The sequence below is a fragment of the Anomaloglossus baeobatrachus genome, chromosome 1 (assembly GCF_048569485.1).
Source record: "Anomaloglossus baeobatrachus isolate aAnoBae1 chromosome 1, aAnoBae1.hap1, whole genome shotgun sequence".
Classification (NCBI taxonomy): Eukaryota; Metazoa; Chordata; class Amphibia; order Anura; family Aromobatidae; genus Anomaloglossus; species Anomaloglossus baeobatrachus.
This window is the reverse complement of record NC_134353.1, coordinates 335643075-335669749: the sequence shown is the minus strand read 5'-3', so window position 1 is coordinate 335669749 and position 26675 is coordinate 335643075. Positions and strand designations below refer to the sequence as shown.

The following is a 26675-nucleotide window of genomic DNA, read 5'->3' as shown; positions in this document are numbered from 1 at the left end:
ACAGACAAATGAGCATATTTTGTTGTGGTGGCCATCTAATAGAAACAATATTGGTTGCTCAAATTCGAATCCATTGCTCTGTAAATTGTGTTTATGCCACTGATTGACAATGAACATTATAGTGGTGATATGGGACAGTTAGGGCACTTGAAAGTTAAGATATCGGTCACCTTTCATTGTATATAATTGTACCGACATAGTAAATTCACACTAATTCATGAATGGCGATAATGGAGAAAGTGCATGAAGAAGGAAATTAAAACTGCATAAACGCACGTGCCCCAGAATTTGACAAGCAGTAAAATTCCTGGCATTTTAATTATCATTCCTAAAAGTCATTTAATGTGATTATTTCATGAATTCTTTAAATGGGCAATAAATGCAACAAACATTCAAACTAGCAATTTTTCTCACATTGATATATGTAGTGAGGTGTAAGTACATTCATTTTAATTACCTCTGGAGCAGGTAACGACTCACGTCTAACTGCACCGTCAATTCAGATTTTTACGAGCAATTTACAACTCAGTAATGGCACAAGATTTATTGTCCACTACACGTAGTAAGAGAACAAGAAGAAAACTAACATGTATACGAATAATTTAGTAGGACTGCAAGATCTTGAGTAATAATATAGCAAATGAATCCTAATTTCTTTTCTACACATTTAGTGGTAGCAGTAGCATCTTAGACGTGGACACACCATTGGCCCAACCTGGGCGGCCGCACAGGGGCAGAAGAGGTAAGGGGGTCCAGCTCCACCTCCAAATCAGGTGGAATTGGGGATTATGATGGTCTATTGAACTGCAAAATGGCCTGTTCTGTCTGTCTTGTAGCAACCTGACATTGATCTTTGTGATACTTGGCCTGCGTCGCACTTGGAATACTAACTCTTGCTTGTTTCCAGCAGAAGGGCCAACACTGACTAAGGCCCCTTCTCATGTCCGTGTTTCCAGTACATGTGGTCTTCGTTTTTTTTAATGGATACCACATGTACTCATTGTAACCAATGGTGATCTTTACATGTGCTTGTTTTCACACGAACCGTGTTTCCATGTGAACCACATGGAGACATGTCCACTTTTTTCTGACAGCACGGATGACAGGGGCAATATAAGTCTACGGGTACATGAAAAACAAGCATAGCTCATGGATGGCATCCATGTACCATCTGTGGGCTGTACGTGTTTAACACTGCCAAGCATAGAAGCTTTGGAATTGCATTCCTTCTATACCGGGGAAACAAAATTACGCATTAATGGCACACTGATGACACCATAACGTTTTTTTCACGTACACATTCTATACGCACATGTGAAGGGGGTATAATATAGATAAAGGACACTAAATTTAGAAATCAGTATTAAGCACAGAAAGACAATTAAAGCAGTTGCCCACTAAGAAACCCAGCGCCCAGGTACATGTAAATATATAAATATATATATATATATATATATATATATATATATATGTATATATATATATATATATAAAAATACAGATTACTTTCCCTCTCTGGGTCTACCATAGAGTCTCTGAAGCTACTCACAAGGTCTGATACTGGCTGCAGTACTCACGTCACATCAAAACTGCAGCAGCAAATACGTAATCTTAACAGCCCTGCCCATCTAGATGGAGAGTTGAGCTCAAATCTTTTGAGCTCATTCATCGACTGCAGTGCTGTTAACATGACGTCAGAGCAGCAGCCAATATCAGGTACCACGAGCAGCAGCGGACACTTAGCAGTGGACCTGGGGAGGTTGAGTGAAGGACAGTTTAATCTTTTACAACAAACGTCAGTGAAGGGAGAGTATTTCTGAAAGGGGACAAGCACTTTAAAGGGAACCAATCACCAGGATTTTCGTATATAAGCTAAAGCCAGTGCTATACTGGCACTATCAGGCTGATTATCTACATACCTGTAGTGGTCAGCTCGGATGTTTAGGTTTTCAAAACCCTGAAAGTAAAGTTTATAAAATCAGCAGCTTCTTGATTGGCATTTGCAACTGAGCAGATAATCTCTGGGTGGGTATTCAGATGGATTCCTGCCCCCTGCCTGTTGTTCCTCCCTCTCTCTGTTCTCTATAGTAATTATTATACAAACTATTCACTGTGTTCAAGGACCTGTGGTGAGGTCATACCCATGTGACCAGAAGGGGCGTGACCTCAGCCAATAAAGCTGGATACCAGATCATATGGGTATGAGCTCACACAGGTCCTTCAGCAAAGTGACTAGAGAGAGGGAGGAACAACAGGCAGGGGGGCGGGAATCCATATGAATACCCACCCAGAGATTATCTGCTCAGTTGCTAATGCCAATCAAGAAGCTGCTGATTTTATAAACTTCACTTTCATGGATTTGAAAACCCATACATCTAAGCTGACCACTAATGGTATGTAGATACTCAGCCTGATAGTGCCAGTATAGCACTGGCTTTAGCTTATATACGAAAATCCTGATGTTTGGTTACCTTTAACTACATATGTCTTATACTGTAAGAGTATGTGCACACATTGAATATTTGGATTCAGACATTTCTTCACAGGAAAAATGCAGCTTCAAAAACATGCATTATGCGATGTTTTAGGTGAGATTTTGCATGTATTTTTCTAGTGTTTTTGGATACCAATGAATGCTACAGAGACAGATTGATAGATAGATAGATAGATAAATAGATAGGCAGGCATATAGACACACAGACATATAATTGCACAATGCCCTGGCATAACATAAGAAAGTTGCACCCTGTGGAGCTTATTGTACTTTTATGATTAACTAAATAAATGAGAAAAAAAAATGGCGTGGGGTCCCCCCTATTTTTTTTCTAACCAGCAAAAGTAAAGCACACAGCTGTGGGCTGATATTAGCAATCTGGGAAGATACATAGTTATTTGGCCCTACCCAGCTGAAAAATAGCAGCTCACAGCAGTTCCAGAAGTGGTGCATCATATCAGATGTCCCAATTCTGGTGCTTCGCCTCGGCTCTTCCCAATTACCCTGGTGCATTGGCAATTGGGCTAAAAGTAGTTGGGGTTGGTGTCAGCTGTGTAGTGTCAGCTGGCATCATGCCCTTATGTTAGTAATGGAGAGTAGTCTATCAGACACCCCCATTACTGAACCAGTAAGTAAAAAGAAAAAAAAAAAAACAAAAAACCCACACAGGTCCAATGTAGTCCAGGGAATCCAATGTAGTCTCGTCTGACATGCCCCCCAGCTTCAACAAGTGGTTCCTATATTGATGAGAAACTACCTCTATCAGAATTACCATACCTCTCCTGGGTCAGTGCTTACAAATTTAATTGGCAGGTATGATCCAGCTCTAATTAAAAACAGCCTTAAGCTAGGTACATACTGCACATGTGCACTTAGCCTACACTATTTGAGTGGAACGTTTCCCAACAAATACTTTAACATTCGCATAGGCATCTATTCACCAAAGAGAGGCTAAGAGTGTGTTCTTTTGGCCTCAATCTGGTAGTTTCCATCTGCAAACGGGGTGGATGGATACCAAAGTGCCTGATACTGGCCACAAACGTAGTTATTTACATAGCCTAAGGAGTACTTTACACGCTGCGACATCGCATCCCAAATATCGTCGGGGTCACGTCGTTAGTGACGCACATCTGGCGCCGGTAGCGACATCGCAGCGTGTAAATCCTTTGTGCGAAGATAAACGATCGCAAATGCGTCGAAAATCGGTGATCTGTGTAGCGTCGGTCATTTTTATAATGTCGGGTCGACCGCAGGTACGATGTTGTTTGTCGTTCCTGCAGGTCCACACATCGCTGTGTGTAAACCCGCAGGAGCGACAAACATCGCCTTACCTGCGTCCCGACGGCAATGCGGAAGGGAGAAGGTGGGCAAAATGTTATGTCCCGCTCATCTCCGCCCCTCCGCTTCTATTGGCCAGCCGATTAGTGACGTTGCGGTGACGTCGCTGTGACGACAAATGCACCTCCCCCTTGAAGGAGGGATATTTCGGCAGTCACAGCGACGTCGCAGAGCAGGTATGTGCGTGTGAAGCTGCTGTAGCGATAATGTTAACTACGGCAGCAATTACCACATATCACATGTGCGACGGGGCGGGTACTATCGCACTCGGCATCGCTAGCCGATGCTAGCGATGTCGCAGCATGTAAAGTACCCCTAAGACTCATGGGAGAAGTGTTCAGCCAACTGTCTACACAGTCATTTCTTCCAAATATATACTGAAGCCAAAACTGCCCAGCACCCTTGTAACAGACTGAAGCAAGTATGAACAGGTACCGTAACGACATTATATACATATCAAAAAGTGGATAACAAATATGTGCACCAATATAAATGCAAACACTGAATTTATGCTATGGTTGTAGAAGTTTCATTAGTCTCTCTTTCCTATAATAAAAGTACCAATACTATACATTTAGTTGCTGGGCATATTCACCTATTATTCAATATAAGCTGCTGTGAGGCTATCTGCTTTAATAAAGAATACTAGCAAGTTGAAATAAGATGGTTCTCCAAACACAAAGTAACTACGTATGTACGGTATGAATCTTTAGCCTAGAAGTATCCACTTTAAGTGAATTATGTAGCATAAACAGTAAAGACTTTATGACTTACTATAGGTGGCGATGGTAGTATTAGACTGCCTGCTGCCTCCTGGTCCAGAATAGTCACTGTTGCAGTTGTTATATCACCAAGCACAGCTTCAACTGGGTCATCAGGTCCAAGAACCAGTGAAAAGGATTCATGCCATTCTCTGTCCTCATTTGACAGGATTTCCACCTTGAAAAAAATGTGATCAACACCTGCAAATAGCAAGCGATTAGATCAGGATTTGCTTCATCGTAAATATTATAAATCTAAAAGGTATCAAAAATGTCATTTTAAACACCAATACCAATCGGCCCACTAAGGGCAACGTATCCATAAATTCATGCTGCCTAAAACCACAGGTGGCATGACTCAAGAGCCTGACTGCACGACTGCTATCGGGTAAGATTTACTCTGTAATGCTGCAGAGAAAATATAGTTTGAAAAACCGACCAGAACCTATAGAGTGAAACCTGACTAGACCGATACCGTCCCTTTTCCAGCTTTTTTCTGCCCCACTACATAGGGAGAGATCTGCCATTCAGCTGGAGTGATGTGGGAAGAAGGTAGCTGGGGATCATCGCACACCAGATTCGTCCCTCCCTGTAGTCCCCGACCGGCTTTTCAGATGGTTTTCTCTGCAACAGCAGTGGTTGAAGATAAAACATACATGACTGCAATCTTGCTCCTAGCCTCTGATTCATGTTGCCCGTGGGTCGAACAGAATGAATCTAATGGAAGGTGGCCTTTAAAAAAAAATCTGATGATGGAATGGAAGCTAAAATTTCGTGTCCTAAACAGAGGCTGAGATAACGTCTTCTAACTACGCAGATATTCCAATTTCTCTGTTTTGTTGTAGCCATGTATTTGTAGCGATCATGTAGATTTCCACTTTTTAATTATCTTCATAAAATCTGGAGGTAACACTCAATGTTAATGACGATGCAGAAAAATACAATCACTAGCAGAGAAGTTAATCCAAAAGTGGAATCCAATGGCTGGTTGACATTTTCAATAAGGTCTCTCAAAACAATACAGAAATATACCAAGATTTCTGAAAATATATACCACATTATAACTTTGCCTTCTGCTTTAATTTTTCATCTTGTGAGAGAACAGAATCCATTTTGTTCCTGTAGTATCCATTTTGTCTTCTAACTTATGATGTCATGGTGATCGGGTGGCACTGATGGGGAGTGAAGTTTCATATTTTTGTTCACGCCCCTACTGCTACCATTGGTGCACAGTTCAGAAGAACCTTGTTCTTTGTTTGTGACTCTATTTAAATTGGTCACATGTGTTAATAAAGTAGAAGTTTTGAGTAAATCGTGAGAGGCTATGCTGTACTGATTTCCTGAGCGCTCAAAAAACAAATGTTATTCATTTGGAATTCAAGTGGCATAGAAGAACTGTAATTCTCTCACAAATTTAAAAGCATATGTCTTGTTTTACATTTTGTGGGAAATTAGTCCTTAAAGTTGACAAATGACAACTTTATATTTGTATTACATCTCTTAAATATTTTCCAAATATGTAAAATAACAAAATATTTTGTATACACATATAACAGCAGGGTACTCATGAGTATATTAGTACTTTTCTGTTGCATACAAATTACTTACCCGGGCTAAATTTAAGAACTCTGCTTTTTGGATAGTAGTCAACTCCTGACTGGGCAGATCCATCTCGTGTGCTGCAACGGACCTTTGATGTTCTGTTCTGGTCTCCTCTCCTTATTACTTTTATGTTTAAAATGGCTACTCCATCTGGTTCTTGGGGCTCTTTAATTTGATAAGTAGACTCCTCAAATTCAATGGTGGGTGCTGCAAGGGAAACATATTCAATGTTATTTTTACTAAGTATCTTAATAAAACAAAACTATACTTTCATCTACCATATATAATTCTGGAATATGTAGATTGGTGATAGTTCTCTTGTAACAATAGCACTTACCATCCTCATCATTTGAAATGGTAATGGTAGCCATATCTATTTTCCCAATTCTTGCTCCACTCCAGTGATTGCCGAGAGGGTTGCTTAGGTAGATCTTAAACTGTTCTTCTGGTTCAAACACAGAGTCATCGATGATGAAGACTGTACAGTTTTTAAGCTGTCATGGGAGATAGTAAATACAGGTCATGTATATTAAGTGGCAACATTTATGTGTTGTATTAGAATATGAGCTAAGTTAATGAGATTTGTTGTATGCTACGTATTATTATATACAGTGGAACCTCGCTTAACGAGTAACCCAGTTAACGAGAATTTCTCTTAACAAGCAAAGCTTTCTGTAAATTTGTAACTCGATTTACGAGAAAGCTTTGCTGTGCGAGCAAAATACTCACCGCACACACTTCTGGTTCCGTACATCAACCGCGCTCTGACCCGCTCTTGCAGTCCACACAAACACACACAAGCACGCACAAACACACACAAACAAACACGCACGCACACACATACAGTATTATGCTCACCTTACCTTCCGTTCCATCGCCGGCCTCATGGTTCTTGTAGTTTGCCGGTGCATCGCGACCAGGAAGGAATCCTCGCGGCAAACTACAGGACCTAGGAGGCTGGTGATGGAACGGAAGGTAAGGTGAGCATAATATGTGTACCTTCTGTTCCATCGCCGGCCTCCTGGGTCCTGTAGTTCGCCGCTCCAGGATGTGTATCGGCAGGCAGCGCGACAAGGCAGGAAGTTCCGCTGTCAGACGCTACTCAAAGGCAGCGCGCTGGCCAATCAGAGGCAAGCGGCTCCTGCCTTTGACATCAGAGCTCTGGGTTCGGAAGTTCCTCCCTCGTCGTCATGGTTACCCGATACACAGCCCGTACTAGCGAACAGCAAGTCCCAGGAGACCGGCGATGGAACGGAAGATAAGGTGAGCATAATATGTGTGTGTGCTTGTGTGTTTTGTGTGTGTGTGTGTTTGTGCATGTGTGGAATGACACAATAGGGGACCAGGATGGGACATTTAACAAGTTGTGGAACGAATTGTCTGCATTGCAATGATTTCCTATGGGAAATCTTGCTTTGCTGAACGAGTAACTTGGTTAACAAGCACAGTCCCAGAACGGATTGTTCTCGTTAACCAAGGTTCCACTGTACTCTAATTATATATTTTAAAAAAATACATAAATCCTTCAAGTTCAACCTCTCTCAAACAATTATATATTCTTCATCAATTGCTATATAAGACACAAAGCCACAATGCCATTTGTTGTATGAAAAGCATTCAGCTCTTTTTAAATGCTGTAATAGTATCTGCCATTACTGTCTCTTGCAGTCAGTCACTGTATGCATTAACCATACATGTATTTATACATACAAATAATCTCATCTCTGAAGATTCTTTTTTTTTTAAACTTAAACAAGACCAACTTTTTAAAACTTTCATTATAGGAGAGGCCTTCCATAATGGCTTCTGTCTCCTTATTGACCAAACAGAAGCCTATATATACACCAAGTATCAACACACTGCAATTAATGAATACATGAACTCCCCTATTGCTATACAAATAAAAATATGTATACTTAGTGAACAATTTTTGATCAAGAAATGAAAAAGCCATCCATCCACAGCGTATTGTGTATCTGTACATTAATTTTATGCTAAAGGTATTCAAACCCTTTTTTTATTTTATTTTTTTTTCCCCAGAAAGGTTTTAATTAAGTGATAAGCCTAGATCCCATTTCTTCCTGTCACGGATTTGTCAGGTGACAGACAGTACTGTAGTGTCCGGCAATAAAAGATCACAGTGTTTGGTTGCCCAAAATGCTCCTGTTACGTCCCCACCGAAGTCCGCTCCAGCGACTTGTACTTCAATCACCAGGCGACGCCATGTTCCTGCCATGGATAGTGCTGGTGATGGGAGAAGAGTCGATGCCAGCGGCGCTGGTGGACACAGGCTTCGCTCACCCAATGGGCTGGGTTTCCTTGGGATCTGCAGTTCCACTGGCTGACTGTAGGTGGCGTGTGTCTTCCAGCTGAAGTTACCATCATTCAGCTACAAGCAATGGGAAGACACCACACCCTTCTTATTTCCCCTCCTGTCTGCTGACCACTGCCAGAGATAGTTCTGTATTCCTGATTCCTGTGCCGTCCTTTTCTGTTTAGTGATTCTGGTGTTCTAACTACTGCTTGTTTCCTGACTACCCTCCTGCCTGTCGTATTTGTACCTCGCTGCCCGATCCGGATTTTACCTCTGTTTTGTTTTCTGATTACGTCCTTGGTTGCGTGATTCTGTCCTTGTTTTGCATTTCTCGGTTAGACCCTGCCTGACTACTACTCTCATCGGACTGCAACCTTCCACAAGTAGTGATCACCGAGGCCCTGTGTAATTCCAAATCCCTGTATAGGGGTTACAGGGTTTCAGGGTTCTAGGGGTCCTGCTTGGTGAGTGGCTTCCCTCTAGCCTGTCAATTACAGCCTGTCTGAGTCTGTGGATCCAGGCAGGCGTTACAGCTCTCTGACATTCTATTGTTCCAGCTGTCAGTATTCAGTGTACTAGGTAGCTCCTTTGCTGGGTTTTCATCCTTTTCCCTTTAAGACCCAGCAGAGCCCCTCTTCCCTTCAGCAGCTAATCATCTGTATTTCCCCTTGGGTTTAAATACTCTCATTTTCCCTGAACTTGTGCTGGTGATATTCAGTTCATTCAAGCTCTGGATGCAAGCAGGTGGCTTGCACTCATCTGTGGTTTTGTTGCTGTAACTTTGCTGAAGTTCTACTTGAGTCATCTGTGGATAAGTAGTTCATGCACTTTTTCCCTGTGTGTCCTCCTTCTTGTCTTCTTTAGTGTTTAGTAGGGTTGATGAAGAGCTCATTCCATCTGTTCCTTATTTAGGGCCCAGCACTAGGGATACCTAGGGTCAGGTACCTCACGGACCAAATGTAGGTTTGGTTGGGGTCACCATTTCTCCCTTCCCTAGACACAGGGTTTCCCTTTACTTCCCCTTCGCTTGGTACTTCCCCGTACCAAGTGTGACACTTCCCCAGTTCACATGACGTCTTTTTGGCAACGTAGAAAGGTGAGTAAATATATTAAATACAACCAAAAGAAATCACTCAGAATCACAGGGGGAGAATTGCTTAAAAAATTGTACCAGGATTTAGTGCAAAATTCTTTGTTTGTTTATTTACATGCAGCATCCCTCAATCTAAACCCCCCCCCCAAAACCTGGAGATGTTTCCTACCAGAAGAAATGTAAAGAATACGCTAGCCATAAGTAGTGGATGGAAATCTGCCTCCAGATTATCATTCATATGACTGCAGTTTTATAGAATGTCAATATGCAAAATATCTCTTCATCAGAAGAAAAAAAATGTCCCTCTATAGCTAATTAGTACTTTACGAGAGGCAAAGCAATATCGGTAAGATATCATACTAAAATATGCAGTATCACTGAAGTTTCTCTTCTAAATAGAAATATCATCTCAGGAGGTGGATCAAACTACAGTAGGCTTTATTATAACATCTTATAGGTCCTACAGATCATGTGTACAGGTGAATATGACAGAAAAGTGCCTCACTGTTAGTAGAAATAGTGGGAATCATTTGTTTTAGCTGAGAATTTTTGAAACGCCTATCCCCAGCTTAATTGTGACATGTCTTTGTTCCAGAATCCGCAGCAGAAGTCCAAGGCAGAACTTAAGGTTCCTACTGTGGATTTGCAGTCTGTGTTCTGCACACAGTTCAGCCTTAGGGCGGCTTTGCACGTTGCAACATTGCAGTGCGATGTCGGTGGGGTCAAATCGAAAGTGACGCACATCCGGCGTCACTTTCGACATCGTTGTGTGTAAATTCTAGATGATACGATTAACGAGCGCAAAAGCGTCGTTATCGTATCATCGTTGCAAGCTCCGACTTTTCCATAATTATGCCGGCGCGACAGGTACGATGCTGTTCCTCGTTCCTGCGGCAGCACACATCGCTGTGTATGAAGCCGCAGAAGCGAGGAACTTCACCTTACCTGCCGCCGCCGGCTTTACGGATGGAAGGAGGTGGGCGGGATGTTTACATCCTGCTCATCTCTGCCCCTCCGCCGCTATTGGCCGCCTGCCGTGTGACGTCGCTATGACGTCGCACGACCCGCCCCCTTAGGAAGGAGGCGGGTCGCCGGCCAGAGCGACGGTCGCAGGGCAGGTGAGTGCATGTGAAGCTGGGATAGCGATAATTTTCACTACGGCAGCTATCACAAGATGTCGTACCTGCGACGGGGGCGGGGACTATCGCATGCAACATCGCAGCATCGGCTTGCGATGTCGCAACGTGCAAAGCCCGCCTTATTCAATCATTTCCAGAATCAGTTTCTGAAACCACCTCAGAAATAAACAGTGTATCAGCGACAACATAGTTTTTTTGTTTTCTATCTTTCACATGAATTTTGGTACAAAATATTTTTCATCAAAATCCATTAATACTGCCCTGGAAAAATACAAACTGGTGCTCTAATAGGACTGGTCTTATTCCTACAAGTCTTTATACATTAGCTCTACATTGGACCAGATGGCCAAAAGTTATCTCCTCTTAACATCTTTTCCGTGAACATAATCAGTAAAGAAACCTACTTTTTCCCCCTTCAAAAATATAACCCGGGAATCATCGGAATTTCTTCTTTCTTCAAAGTCATCCATCACTTGAGCAGATTGAGACTGTGTGTAACAACGTACTGAAGACTCATAACTTAAATCTCCCATACGTATGACAGGAACATGCAGCAATCCATCCTTCTCCTTTACTGTGAATATGTCTTTACCAAACTGCATGCTGGGAACTAAAGAGAAACCAAAGGAAATATTAAACAGTACAATATTTCAAAAGAACAGATTATACGAAATGAAAGGTTTCGCAGATTTATCGGAGTTGTATTTGTCTGCACTGAACAGATTGTGTTTTCCTTCCCTATTTTATTTAACTGTGTGAGCAAGGAAGTTAGAGCTTAAGATTTAAGGAAAAAGGAAGATCTGTGCACGTAGAGGATAAGAGAAACACCCATCAAATAGCTCTTCAATTCCTCAAATGTGACTAAAATGTGTCAGTGCACGCTCATTTATATACGGCATGGCACTTTATACTGCAGAATAGCACTATTTATGGTGTTATGTGTATGTTGTACGTATAATTTCTGCACAAATTTACAGATAGTCATATTACCTTCTATTCTATGGTATACAACCAACAAAATATGCAGCATTTTCAAAGCCAAAAAAGTGTTAATCCAAATGTATATTATAGGTATGTAGTCCCAAAATTGCTAGATTGCACATCTCCAGTCTATTTTGTACAACCCCTGGCAAAAATTATGGAATCACCTGGCTCTGAGGATATTCATTCAGTTGTTTACTTTTGTTTAAAAAAAGCAGATCACAGACATGGCACAAAACTAAAGTCATTTCAAATGTCAACTTTCTGGCTTTAAGAAACACTAAAAAAAATATCCTGAAAACATAATGTGCTAGCCAGTAACGGTTACTTTTCAAAACCAAACAGGAGGAAAAAATTATGGAATCACTCAATTATGAGGAAAAAATTATGGAATCATGAAAAACAAACAAACAAACAAAAGAACACTCCAATATATCACTAGTATTTTGTTGCACCACCTCTGGATTTTATAACAGTTTGCAGTCTCTGAGGCATGGATTTAATGAGTGACAAACCGTACTCTTCATCAATCTGCCTACAACTTTCTCTGATAGCTGTTGCCAGATCAGCTTTGCAGTTTGGAGCCTTGTCATGGACCATTTTCTTGTACTTCCAACAAAGATTTTTCAATTGGATTGAGATCTGGACTATTTGCAGGCCATGACATTGACCTTATGTGTCTTCTTTCAAGGAATGTTTTCATAGTTTTTGGACCGGTCTGTTCTGTCCAGCGCTAATCTCTTCCAGCTCAGAACTGTCACAGACTTATCCTGCTGGCGATTTTTTGCGGCTTCCGCCAACACTGCATTGACAAGGTACCTGCTTCTCTTCCGCTTGGCTCAGTTGATAGGGTATTAATGTCAATGTTATGCTGATTCACAGCCGACTCCGCACTGCTCAACTGTGAGGAGCCAGTTATCAATCAGTATAACATTGGCAGAGATTGCTCATCGACAGAGCAGCTAGAAGAGAAAGAACTGCTCTGTTGACATGAGGTCAAATGAAGCAGTAGAATTGCTGACAGGAGCAGTTCGTGACCACTCTGTGCTGATGTCGGACAGAACAGGCAAGTAGTTAGCAACTACCTACCTGTCAGTTTTTGACAGAAAAATAAAACAGTCCCAAATAACCCCTTTAACTTGTCTCTAAACAAAAGATATCCCAAGATGTATAGCACATGGTAAACAAACATATGACATCTGCTGAATATCTGTCAGATATCTGTCACCTATAGACTAACATGTTTAACATACATGGGGTTGTGTTTTACTGGATGGCTATGATGGATGCCTCTGAAGGATACAACATGACATACATCACTCATAGGCTCCCTTGCTTAAAAAAAAGTATACCCTTAACGTATTGATGTCTAACGATTGCAAAGAATTCACATCATCGCAAGTTGTATAAATTAATGTAATTCACAAAAGGTCAAGGTTAGACACATCTGTAAGGCCCCTTTCACATTGCGTTTTTGTCTACGTCCACAGGTCCCGTCGGGGCATCCGTCTGGACCGCCCCTCCCCCACTCTGCAAAGCGTGCTCCGGACGCATGCGCCCGACAGGGCCATTCATTGTTATGGAGCACACTGCGTTGGACCACCTACGTTCGGGTGTCCGTCTGCAGAAACGTATATGTGCACAAAATGGCACAAAACAGAGCACACGCTAACGCAGTGCGCTCCATAACAGTGAATGGCCCTGTCGGGCGCATGCATCCGGAGCACGCTTTGCAGAGTGGGGGAGGGGCGGTCCGGATGGATGCCCCGACGGGACCTGTGGACATAGACAAAAACGCAATGTGAAAGGGGCCTAACAGAAAATGAGTGCCTCTTTTTATAAGGCCCATTTGTACATCTTTGTATTGTCAGCAGAGCTTATCTCACCATCCTGGTAGGTATCATTTATGGCAACAGTTGCCTGAAAAGGTTTAGTGAGTTCAGCCCCTTGTGGAGAGCTCAGGAACACCACAAACGTCTCTAATCCCTCAATGACTGGGTGCTGCGTATCATCAAGGATGGACAGGGTACAGAGCTGTAAGATGCAAACAAAAACCTATTAGGTAATACATCTTTTTTAGTTCATACAAGTTAACTTCACCTAAGGTAAAAATATACCAAGAACATAGTATATCTGGAATTTAAGAGCCTTAGTAATTAAATCAGTACACTTATTTCAGAATTGAAATTAAAATATTAGATTTTTTACACAATAGGATATATAGATCCTGTTACAGTAGCACAGTCTGGGACCTAGGTCTCATTATTATTTATGGATATAGTCTTTCATTGAAATTAAAAGAAAATACTAAATGGAAAGCCATGTATTGCAATATCCCATAGTGCAAGAACTGTACTAGATAAAGTAGAAAGAGAAGACACACGGCATCACTGTGAGAGTTATATTGCATGAGGAGGTGGAAGAAGAAGCAGAAAAGGAGGATAGGCTGGGTCACTCTTGGTTATACACATCATGCAATATAGCAGATATAAAAAGTGGACAAACCGTAAGAGAAACACCATACAGACTCATGTAAGAGGACAATTCATGAGCACATTAAGGGAAAGTTTATAATTCGAGTGCAGATTATTAATTTAATGGGGTGGTGGTCTAATATTACTAATAGCGTATTCAGATCAAGTAGAAACTGTAATCAGTAATAGATTAGGTTAGTTGGAACATAGATATAAAGTGACACACAGGCACTTTATATATTAACCAACTTAAAGAACACTCCATGTTATTCTGGTTATTAATAAGCTTTCATAACATCGTAAACCTGCAATATGTATAATAGTGGGAAATAAATGGGATTTATCTGCTCTGCATCTACTCTGTAAATGATAAACTTATACGCATAAATATAAATGTAGCCATAGTCTAGCTAAATGACAGCGCAAGAATAGAAATCTGCTAATTTTATACTAATAAGCTCAGTATTTTCCTGACCACTTTTACAGCATTTTAATTGGAATAATAAGGAGGATTATGGACAGTTTAATTAAGGCTGGCACAGAGTTATAAATTGAAGAAAGCCTCTAGAGGTCTTCGGAAATGTTCTCATAAAATGAAGGTTTACTAGGTGGCGATTGATTTGCAGAGGATACACAAACTTAATGTTCACTACTATACATTAGCTGAATATATAATGAGAAGACGGCACTGCCTTCTGTAGAGCGCGGAAAAGGAAATGAGTTTACAATTCTCCCATTTCATGACAAAGAAATGAACAGACTTATCAAACAACTATCCACAGCGCTTGGTCAACCACCTATAGAGTGGAATAGGACATCACATTCTCTGTAAACGGTCTGTAAAGGCTAGACAATGTCACTTACATAACTACCGAGAGGAAGGTGATTCCAGCTTCAGTGATGGCTACAATATATAGTTGTATTCTCTCTTGGATATTGGCATTGTTGCCCTAACAGTTTGGAGAACTGTTATAAATATCTTATAGCAAAGGCTACAGGGAGTTCACGAGAGATACCAAATCAGAAGCAAAAGTAAAAGCAATTTGTCCTGGTGTCCATAATACAAAACGTTTGACACTTTTTCTGCCTTTCTCCATTTTTTCAAAGTGAGGACAGAAGTTTGTGCCTTCTCTTGACTGGTAATTTTGACATTTTTGAGAGGCGGAATCATTCACTGGGTCTTACTAACTATTCGTGAGAAGTCTTTTGTCTATTTTCTAACCTTTTAATATCAGGAGTAATATACCATCACAATATGCACAGAATAATGTCTAATGATAAATTACAATCACTAATATCTTACCTCTACTGTTTTTCCAGGTCTAAATTCTATTTTTTTGGAGCTTGGTATATAGTCAATCCCAGGTGTAGCAGATGATGGATCTGAGGGGCGAGTGGCACACCAAACAGATGTTGGCACAGAGAGGTCTGGTCCGCTACGCATCACTGGTATCTCTACAGATCCTATTGGACAATAGAATACATTAGGTTAGACGTCTCATCAATCGCATGACTGAATAGAGGTGTAATAACAAAGAAAATAATGTAAAAGAGACATGGATACACTATACCATTATTAAGTTTTTTTTTTTGTTGGCGGGTAAGAATATGTCAGAAAGCCAATATGGCTTTGCCTTGATTGTATACATGGTTACATGGTTATCTAATAAGGGGGATAGACCTGTCTTACAATATCTTATGAAAAATTAACTGTTACATTTTAAATGGTAAATATCATGAGCGAGCACAGACACCGTAGTAGTGCAGCAAAAATGGAAGTTCCGATTGGAAAGGTCCGCATAAAATGTCTTTACTGTATTCCATAAAATTAAAAAGGATTAAAACCCATGATAGGAGGAGAAGAAATATTCTTCTCCTCCTTATATATACTGCCCTTAGTCAAAGAATATAATAGAAGATCATGGGATACTCTATTTAAAGTAAAAAACCTCCAATCACGGTGCTCATAACTAATGACATGCAAAAAAAATATTATGAGATACATATATATATGTATATAGCATACAAAAAAATGGTTAAATAGCTATTACATGAATTTATTTATATAGACACTGATAAAAATCACTAGAAATATGTTGTGATACCCCCCCAAGTAAATGTGAGAGCAAGAATAATGTCAATTATATCAATATCCATGCTAATTGGAAACCCCAAAAATCACACAATATACTGTAATTTTTAGTACTGCATATAGTCTCCAGTACAATAACATTAAGAACATTATTTCAAACGATATCCCGGTGTTATTTCAGGACCAAACTCTTACTCAGATTCTTACAAAGGGTTGTAGGGTTCATAGCAAAAAGAGGATCTCCCAGTCTATACCAATAGGCACGCTCTGTTAACCCATGGTTGTCAAAACAATAAGTATCCTACCAATGAAAAAAGGAATCCAATGGTCTTGCTACATTACATTTTTATTTGATGGCTCATATACATTCAGAGAGTCAACCGACTTTTCAGCTTTTTATATAGCCTTTTTCAAAGGTATCTCTAAATACAGTAAGTGAAGATGAAAAAAGCCAAAACGTCGTTTGATTCTCTAAATGTATATGGGCCTCTTTTTTTAAAAAAAAAAAAAAAAAATATTTATTTAACAGTAACCAGACCTACATAGGGTAGAGAAACCAGGGCCTGAGGGCCCAGCTGCACCAACAGTAGTGCATGACACATCAGATAATACATTTAACAATGTCCTGTAAAGCTTTCAGCTTTCCGACCTGTTGTATACAGACTAGTTGCACAAAATTCTAAAGAACTTTTCATATTTTAAAAGTCAAAGAACAAGAGGATGTTTAGAAGAGGGGGAAAGCAGGCAGAAGCTAGAAACAGGGATGAGAACAAGTGGGATAGTATTGTAGTGGGAGGGAAGAGGAGGGAGGGGGTAAGCAGGTGGTGTCGCTCCGCTGTTTGAAGCGCAACGCACCTTCATCGCGAGGGTCCCATTACTGGGCCCCAGGTGGCTCCACAACAAGACTCAGTACTCTTCAGTGGCCTAGAATTTCATATATGAGTCATGCAAGGATGAAGTCAGATCATCCATGTGCATGAGGTCATTGACCCTAGTGATCCACTGCAAGATAGTGGGTGATAGGGGGTTCTTCCATCTCTCCGGAATGCATGCCCTGGCTGCCATTATGAGGAACTTCCTCAGAGAGGCTTTGTATGCCTAAAGTGAGTCTCACAGTGATGCAACAAGAGTATATGGGCCTCTTGATAAAAATTGAATGTGGCAAGACCATTGGATTCCTTGTGCCACGAATACTCATTACTTGGGATACTACAATTTTTTTCGGAGCACCCATACATTCACGGCAGATAGAGTGAGACTTAAACTTATCCACAATCCCCATGGTTGTCAGTCAAAGGCTTTTAAATATAGGCTGGTGCTAAATGTACAGTGTCACTTTGCCCAAAAACCGCGCAATATAAACAGTAGGTGTGGCATTAATTTATTAATTGTAACAGTAATTATGTGGTGTACTGTGTGCAATGTAGTATTTCTAACGTCAGGATATGTAAATTAAAGAAAATAATTTATTTACATTTACAAAACGTTATTTGGAAATGACAAAGCATTTTTTTGAAATACATACTGTAATGGGAACATGGAAAATGTATCTTTTTTCAGTATTGAGAGAGTAAATCCTCCTCAGATAGGGGGTAATTGGAGAAAAAAAGCTTCTGTTCAGGGAGGCCATTTGGATTATTCAGCTGGATACTAAACCGTCCAAAGGAATGAACTTGAGTAATGATACTATGTTCATTTATCATTTATTAATATATATGTTTATGCCTATGTATCAGTGTCTATATAAAGAAATGTTTGTAATAGCTAACCAATTTTTGTATGTTATATGCGTATATATTTGTATCTCATATATATTTTTTACGTGTCATTAATTATGATCCCCGTGATTGGAAGTGTTTTCCTTTAAATAGGAGTATCCCATGATCCTCTGTTATATTCTATGACTAAAGGCCCCGTCACACTAAGCAAAATCGCTAGCAACATCGCTGCTAATGAACAACTTTTGTGACGTAGCAGCGATATTGCTAGTGATGTCGCTGTGTGTGACATCCAGCAACAACCTGGCCCCTGCTGTGAGGTCGTTGGTTGTTGCTGAATGTCCTGGGCCATTTTTTAGTTGTTGCTGTCCCGCTGTGAAGCACAGATCGCTGTGTGTGACAGCGAGACAGCAACAACTAAATGTGCAGGCAGCAGGAGCCGGCTTCTGCGGAGGCTGGTAACCACAGTAAACATCGGGTAACCAAGAAGCCCTGTCCTTGGTTACCCGATATTTACCTTTGTTACCAGCCTCCGCCGCTCTCACTGTCAGTACCGGCTCCTGCTCTGTGCACATGTAGCTGCAGGACACATCGGGTTAATTAACCCGATGTGTGCTGTAGCTAGGAGAGCAGGGAGCCAGCGCTAAGCGGTGTGCGCTGCTCCCTGCTCTGTGCACATTTAGCTGCAGTACACATCGGGTAATTAACCCGATGTGTGCTGTAACTAGGAGAGCAGGGAGCCAGCGCTCAGTCTGCGCTGCTCCCTGCTCTCTGCACGTGTAGCTGCGTGCCTGGTAACCAAGGTAAATATCGGGTTGGTTACACGATATTTACCTTAGTTACCAAGCGCAGCATCTTCCATGCGGCGCTTGGGGCTGGTCCCTGGTTGCTGGTGAGCTCACCAGCAACTCGTGTAGCGACGCTCCAGCGATCCCTGCCAGGTCAGGTTGCTGGTGGGATCGCTGGAGCGTCACAGTGTGACATCTCACCAGCAACCTCCTAGCAACTTACCAGCGATCCCTATCATTGTTGGGATCGCTGGTAAGTTGTTTAGTGTGACTGGACCTTAAGGCTGGCAATGCCAGAAACGCGTTAGAATGTTTCTTCTCCTTTGATCATAAATTTTAATCCTTTCAATTCATGGAATAAAGTAAACACATTTTTTATGCGTACCTTTCCAATCCGAGCTTCCTTTTATCTTGCACAATTATACCAATGGCCAGCAGTTTTTCCAGATTGAAGTGGTGTTTTGATCGGAGCTGTTTCTTCACATTGTACACGGTGAGGCAGTTTCTTCCTTTTCTTTCACAGATAGTAGTGTATGGGTTCAAGAGGATGACTATGAGTTTGTATACTACTCGTGCAGTTGCTCATGCAGGAGCTGAGCCCTGCTGGTTGCGCAACTTAGAGAGCAATGTTTTCAGCAATTGGTGGGTTTCCGAACCCAGATGACACTCGCACAGTCGATATGACATATCAAGATTAATTTCAAATGATAAGTACCCTTTAGTAGCATTGATTTTATATTAAACCTATCGATACACCTCATTCCATATGTCAACAGTTGCTGCGTATTTTTTGGGGAAAATAAGCTTTTATTGAAACCAAGAATAGTCAAATCACACACATTCTTTGTCATATACTATTTTTACAAATAACACTTCTAATACACTTTGTAATAAGTAAATAACTTGACCGACCCTGACCGTATTTCAGTTCAATTATTGAAAACGCGGTTTTAAAGAACCAAAGGAAAGAAACCGACAGAGAGAAAGTTTATAAATCCGGAAAATCTAAAGAGAAAGGAATAAGAAGCAGAAAAGAAAAGGTATTGTATGGGCAAGAGTAGAATCCCAAGAAGAGGGAGGGGAAAGGAAAAATGGGTCATGCTCACTTGGTCCGACGTCTCATCTTACCTCCCCACACACCCACTACATCTCTCTACTACTGACGCAACCAGAGGCCCACCTACGAGGACTCTCAGAAGACCATCCATGGTGTCCACACCTCATTAGTCTTTTCTGTATTTCCCCCCACTTGAGCTACCAGTCTCCATCCTGCATATATCATTAAGTTCTGCTACCAGATCCACTTTAGATGGGGCTTCAGCTTGTCTCCAACGTCTAGGAATCAAATTCCTAGCTGCTATGTGCGTGTCAGCTTTCTTGTTCAAGGATCTGATAAAACTTTTTAATTTTTTATAAAAAAAAAACAGGAACTCTCTGGGACCGCTGTATCAAGATAGAGGCAACTCAGTGGTCTAATCCCATTATTAGTGACAAAGTCATGGACAATGGGGTAGTCCCTCTTAACCTTGTGGAGTAATGTGTGTATCCTAAAGCCCGCCGGGAAGTCAAGGTTATTGAAGACGGAGTAAGTGGCCCAGAAGTAAGACTTAATTCCGAAAATCCTCTAGAAACAAAGGTCGAAAGCTGTTTGGTAATGAAGGGAAGAGACCAAGGTACCCCACCCAGGGCCCGTCCCCCCCAAATTATGGCTATAGGATCTAAAGGAGATAGGCCCCTTTCCACATCCACCCACCTCTTCGGGTCTCTTAAATGGAAAAGGTCTAAGACCCACGTTCCCAGAGAAGCGAAGCTATATAAGTGGAAGTCTGGAAGACCTGTCCCGCCAGCACCTCGGGATCTACTTAAAATGGTACATGATATGCGTGGGTGTTTGTGAGCCCATAAAAGCACCTCATTCCATATGAGAACAGTTGCTGCATATTTTTAATTAGGTCAGTACTTTGACTATGCCAATGTAAAACTTATTTTTTTTCTTCTAAAAGATGTACACATTTTTAGATCACTATCTTGTCACTTAACCCAATTATGCTTTAGCGTGACCATTACGACAATGACTTTTTACAGAGGTCACATGGGTGTAGTATACTTTGCCTCTAATCTAGAAACCATAACACGTATAGAATGATATGGAAAACATAAGGAAGATATAAGCATGTCTCATTATAAACTTCTTAAAACTACAATAGTTATGTTACTGTATATATGTGTGTGTATATATATATATATATATATATATATATATATATATATTTCTTTCTTTCAGACAGTACTATGAATTATGGCTCATTATTACCTGCATCTTCGCTGAAAGTGAAGGTGGCATTGCCCAAGAAGACTGTTGAAGCATCATTGGGTCCTTCAATAACAATCTTGGCATTTGCGATACTTCCAAGTCTGGCATTCTCTGAGGTGTCAGCAAGGGCTATCTCAAAGTCTTCCTCATCTTCATATTCACTGTCATCTATGACTTTGATGTCACATGTGGACATGGTAATTCCAGGACCAAAAATTACACGATTTTCATTGGTCATTCCCCTGGATTTAAAGTCAGACCCTGACTCCAATGCATACAGACTACTGCCTTTAGCTGATTTGGGAACTGTATAGCAGATAGCAGAAACAATGCTTCCTGGATCACCTGTTATAAAAAAAGGATTTCAAGCAATTACATTATTATATCTGCACCCAATATTAAAGGGTTACAAAATCTACCCACATAGAAAATTGAAAATATTGATCTTTTAATAGTCTGTTGTGAAGGCTACTTTTGAAAAAATGCTTCCATATAGGTTGATTCTATAAAATTAGCTTTTTTTTTTTCCTATCAGTTGTCCAGACGAACACCTAAAAGTGATATATAACTTCAGGTTTACTGATATATAACCAACTTTTAAACTTTGGGTTGAAGCCTCTAAAAAAAAAAATTTTGAGCAAAGTCAACTAGATAATATTGCCAAACTCTGCTTCCCAATACAGCCTGTACGGGTGGGAAACAAATGTGACGAAAAGAACTAAACACAAGAATCCAATGTAATTTAGAAGCAGGGGAAGATAAGAAGCTAGAAGGACATGAAAGAAATTGCACAGAAAGAAATCATAACAAAAGGTAAAGTAGAAAATATAAAGTAGTGTTTCAAGCAACGGATATTACTGTCTAAGACCAAAGCGCATTGTTAAATTAAAAGGGTCTCTGCTAACAGCAGTGCAGATATCTCTAATGCTTTGCGGCTTCAGGCTGCTTCTATTTAGGTATTTCCATTAGATGTGACAGTCGCTGCGATACAGATAATAGAAAATCAGACAAATACGCAATACAGCCAAAGCAATCACAAAGTCATTTATTGATGTGAGTTCAGCAGAATGTGAAATTGTGGAGTCGCCATTGTCTACAAACTTTAATGGGAGTTCCACAGAAGAATTCTGAATGTGATACCATTTGTGTTTTGTTTGGCAAATTCTGTAATATCAATCTGTCTACATAACATTTGCACTGCATATACCATCTCTATGTAGAGAAAGTGAGTTGATGTACCGATAGACCACTATGAAGACCTACAATGAGGGTAGGGCGGACATACCAATGGTGCAGCCTGTGCAGCTGCACAGGGGTCTAAGAGGTCAAGGGCCCATTTCTACCTCCAAAGCAGGTGCATTATGATGAACTATTGGACTATACAGGGCTCTATATATTGTTCTTGCACAGGGGCCCTCTTCTGTCTATTTCCACTCCAGAAAGGGGGTCATGTTTAAAAGCAATTCTTTGGGTTAATTACAGCTGAAATCCTATCAGACCACGTTTACACACGCTTATTTTTCAGCATTTTATTGGACTTATCAGATTTTTTTTTTATTTTTTGCAGCGCCATGATGTGCAAAACCTTATTTCTAAGTAATTCTTAACTTTAAAGGGAGCCTGCCATGCTGACAATGATATCTGAACTGCAGGCAAAATTCTATAGAACAGGAGGAGCTGATCAGATTAATATAATATTACTGTGAAAGGTTTCAGTAAAACTTGCATTTTATTGATTCAAATCCCTGGCGTTTGTATGCATATATATCCAGTGGGTGGTCCTAATCAGTGATTGACAGTCTTTCCTGTATGACTGAGCATGCAGAGATACCTGTCAGTCACTAGTAGGACATCCTACTGGACTCTTATACAAACCCCAGGTATTTCAATGAATAAAGTACAAGTTATACAGAATCTTCTTTAATAAATCTATATATCATTTTGCTCTGCTTCTTCTCTATGCTGTGCTGTCTACACAAAAAAAGTGCATATACAACATGAGAGGTTCCCTTTAAGTCAGCTTTGCTCTTCCGTTGCGCCCAATCTTGAAAAATTAATTTCCCATGACATACTACTTTTTTGCTTAATTTTTAGAGGCATGAGTAGACAACTGCCAGTGTTCAGTCAGTATGAGAACATTAGGCAATGAATTAAGCGCTAATGATGTACGGACAAGAGTGATCCTGCTTTCACGTTGTGTAACTTGGACAAAAGGCTCTATGAAAAGTATCATTATAGCATTGGAAAGTGCTGATGGTGACCTAAGTATTTTGCACACTCTTGCAGCAAAGTGAAGTAGCAGTAATTAAATTGTAAATGTTAGAGAACCTCATTTAGGAAATCTAAGTCATTTCCATGCATAATAATGAATGTAAATGGTCATTATGGAAAATATATGACTGCATCATTGGTTTCTATAATTGACATGACACAAAACTCTGATCGTTTCAGAGCCTGCTAGTACAGGAGAGGGGAACAAATTATTTTTCTCAAGTATACATTTTCTTTTAAGGTATTTCAAATCACACAGCTATTTCAAGATGTAATAGACTAATATGTACTGCAGTTGTGCTGGATCATCAGTTTCCAGCAGCATATCTGTGTGCATATTCTTATAATGTGCTGACACTGAAGCAAGATATTAACTATAGCTGCTATATTTCAATCTTATGTCCCTAAAACATATATTTACTCCGTATCCTAACTTAGTAACTACAAATCCAAGTACACATTGCCACACACATATCATTCACCCCATAAATCACCATCAATGACATGTGGAATGGTCCATATATTGATCTATACACTGGGCATCTTGCTGGTAGACCACAACAGATTGTAGTCACCGGTTATTCACACCCTGCAGACCTGACTGACACAGAGTCTGAGCTTACATACAGTTCCCAAGCAGAATCACAAAAATACATGAAAGTGTCGCAACACCAGAAGAATGAAATAAAACACTTTGTTACTGTGCCTTGCGAAAGTATTCGGCCCCCTTGAATTTTTCAACCTTTTCCCACATTTCAGGCTTCAAACATAAAGATAAAAAATTTAAATGTTATGGTGAAGAATCAACAACAAGTGGGACACAATTGTGAAGTTGAACGAAATGTATTGCTTATTTTAAACTTTTATAAAAAAAAATAAACTAAAAATTGGGGCACTTTCAGTGCAGCAAACTCACTCCAGAAGTTCATTGAGGATCTCTGAATGATCCAATGTTGTCCTAAATGACTGATGATGATAAATATAAGCCACCTGTGTGTAATCAAGTCTCCGTATAAATGCACCTGCTCTGTGATAGTCTCAGTGTTCTGTTTAAAGCACAGAGAGCATCATGAAGACCAAGGAACAGAACAGTCAGGTCCGTGATACTGTTGTGGAGAAGTTTAAAGCCAGATTTCGAAAACTTTAAACATCCCAAGGAGGACTGTGCAAGCGATCATATTGAAATGGAAGGAGTATCATACCACTGCAAATCTACCAAAGCCCGGATGTTCCTCAAAAATTTAATCTCAAACAAGGAAAAGATGGATCAGAGATGCAGCCAAGAGGCCCATGATCACTCTGGATGAACTGAAGAGATCTACAGCTGAGGTGGAAGAGTCTGTCCATAGGACAACAATCAGTCGTACACTGCACAAATCTGGCCTTTATGGAAGAGTGGCAAGGAGAAAGCCATTTCTCAAAGATATCCATAAAAAGTGTTGTATAAAGTTTGCCACAAGCCACCTGGGAGACACACTAAACATGTGGAAGAAGGTGATCTGATCAGATGAAACCAAAATCGAACTTTTGGGGCACAATGTCAAACGATATATTTGGCGTAAAAGCAACACAGCTCATCACTCTGAACACACCATCCCCACTGTCAAATATGTTGGTGGCAGCATCATGGTTTGGCATACTTTTCTTCAGCAGGGACAGGGTGGATGGTTAAAATTGATGGGAAAATGGATGGAGCCAAATACAGGACCATTCTTGAAGAAAACCTGTTGGAGTCAGCAAAAGACCTGAGACTGGGACGGAGATTTGTCTTTCAACAAGACAATGATCCAAAACATAAAGCAAAATCTACAATAGAATGGTTCACAAATAAACATATCCAGGTGTTAGAATGGCCAAGTCAAAGTCCAGACCTGAATGCAATCGAGAATCTGTGGAAAGAGCTGAAAACTGCTGTTCACAAATGCTCTCCATCTAACCTCACTCAGCTCGAGACATACCCCAAGCGACTTGCAGCTGTAATCGCAGCAAAAGGTGGCTGTTATGATCCGGAACCATGGAAGATCACAGTGTATCATTGGCAAAAAGGTGACAAGAGCATTGGCAACTAATCTGGCCATTCTCTTACTAACCACCAACACTAGAAGTAGCTGAGGAGTAAACTAATATCCTATGCACTGCGAACCCAGCCGGAGAAACTAGCTATCCTAAAGGAAGGAAGGATGAATAACTCTCTGCCTCAAAGTAGACCCCCAAAGGTATAGCAAGACCCCCACATTCAGAGACTATGGTGATATAGGAAAATACAATACACAGATGGAGGATAGGATTAGCAAAGGTGAGGCCCCACTAACTAAATAGGCAAGGATAGGAAAGGAGCTGATGGTGGCCAGAGAAAAACCCTACAAAAACCCAAATACCTGTTAGTACAAAAAGGTCTTCAGATCACACAATCTGTACTCCGTCCTATGTCACGCGCTCTTGTCAAACCAATGAACAGAAAAACAGGAACAATTACAAATTCAAGAAGAAACAAACACATGGACTTATAGGAGCAAAACTCCAAACATAGCTGTAGGGAGCTTCCCAGCTAAGCAACATAGAGGGAAGATTCCTGCATGCAAATAAACTGACAATAACCACAGTAAATAACAAACCCAGATAAGAACAAAAAGAACAAAACAACTAAGAAAGAACCAAGCACTTAACTGGGGTAGATGTGGTCAGAAGCAAGATGAAAAGGCAAGTGAGCTACAAGACAATGATAACCGACTCAGACTGCCAGGAGGCCAAGGCTTAAATAGGCAGAGAGTTAAGGTACCGTCACACTAAGCGACGCTCCAGCGATCCCACCAACAACCTGACCTGGCAGGGATCGCTGGAGCGTCGCTACACGGGTTGCTGGTGAGCTGTCACACAGGCAGATCTCACCAGCAACCAGTGACCAGCCCCCAGCCAGCAGCGACTATTCAAGATAATTACCCGATGTGTGTGATGTATTTTTGGCATATTCAAGATAATTACCCGATGTGTACTCTGCTACGTGTGCAGGCAGCAGGGAGCCGGCTTCTGCGGACGCTGGTAACCACGGTAAACATCGGGTAACCAAGAAGCCCTTACCTTGGTTAACCAATATTTACCTTCGTTACCAGCGTCCGCCGCTCTCACGCTGCCAGTGCCGGCTCCCTGTTCCCTGCACTCCTAGCCACAGTACACATCGGGTTAATTACCGGGTTATGTGTGCAGAGAGCAGGGAGCCGGCACTGACAGTGGCGGACGCTGGTAACGAAGGTAAATATCGGGTAACCAAGGTAAGGGCTTCTTGGTTACCCGATGTT

At 40.8% G+C, this 26675-nt stretch overlaps 1 protein-coding gene across 1 annotated transcript in view; it reads right to left on the bottom strand.

Annotated features, from left to right (window-relative positions):
- Positions 1-26675, bottom strand: part of FRAS1 (Fraser extracellular matrix complex subunit 1) — a 724001-nt gene that overhangs the window by 40429 nt on the left and 656897 nt on the right. Inside the window, exons 56-62 of the mRNA XM_075352182.1 lie at positions 21109-21453; positions 15500-15660; positions 13609-13756; positions 11146-11351; positions 6533-6689; positions 6202-6402; positions 4607-4794 (exon numbers count right to left, since the gene is read on the bottom strand). Of these exons, the coding sequence (XP_075208297.1) occupies positions 4607-4794; positions 6202-6402; positions 6533-6689; positions 11146-11351; positions 13609-13756; positions 15500-15660; positions 21109-21453 (1406 nt within the window). The remainder of the gene's footprint in view (positions 1-4606; positions 4795-6201; positions 6403-6532; positions 6690-11145; positions 11352-13608; positions 13757-15499; positions 15661-21108; positions 21454-26675) is intronic.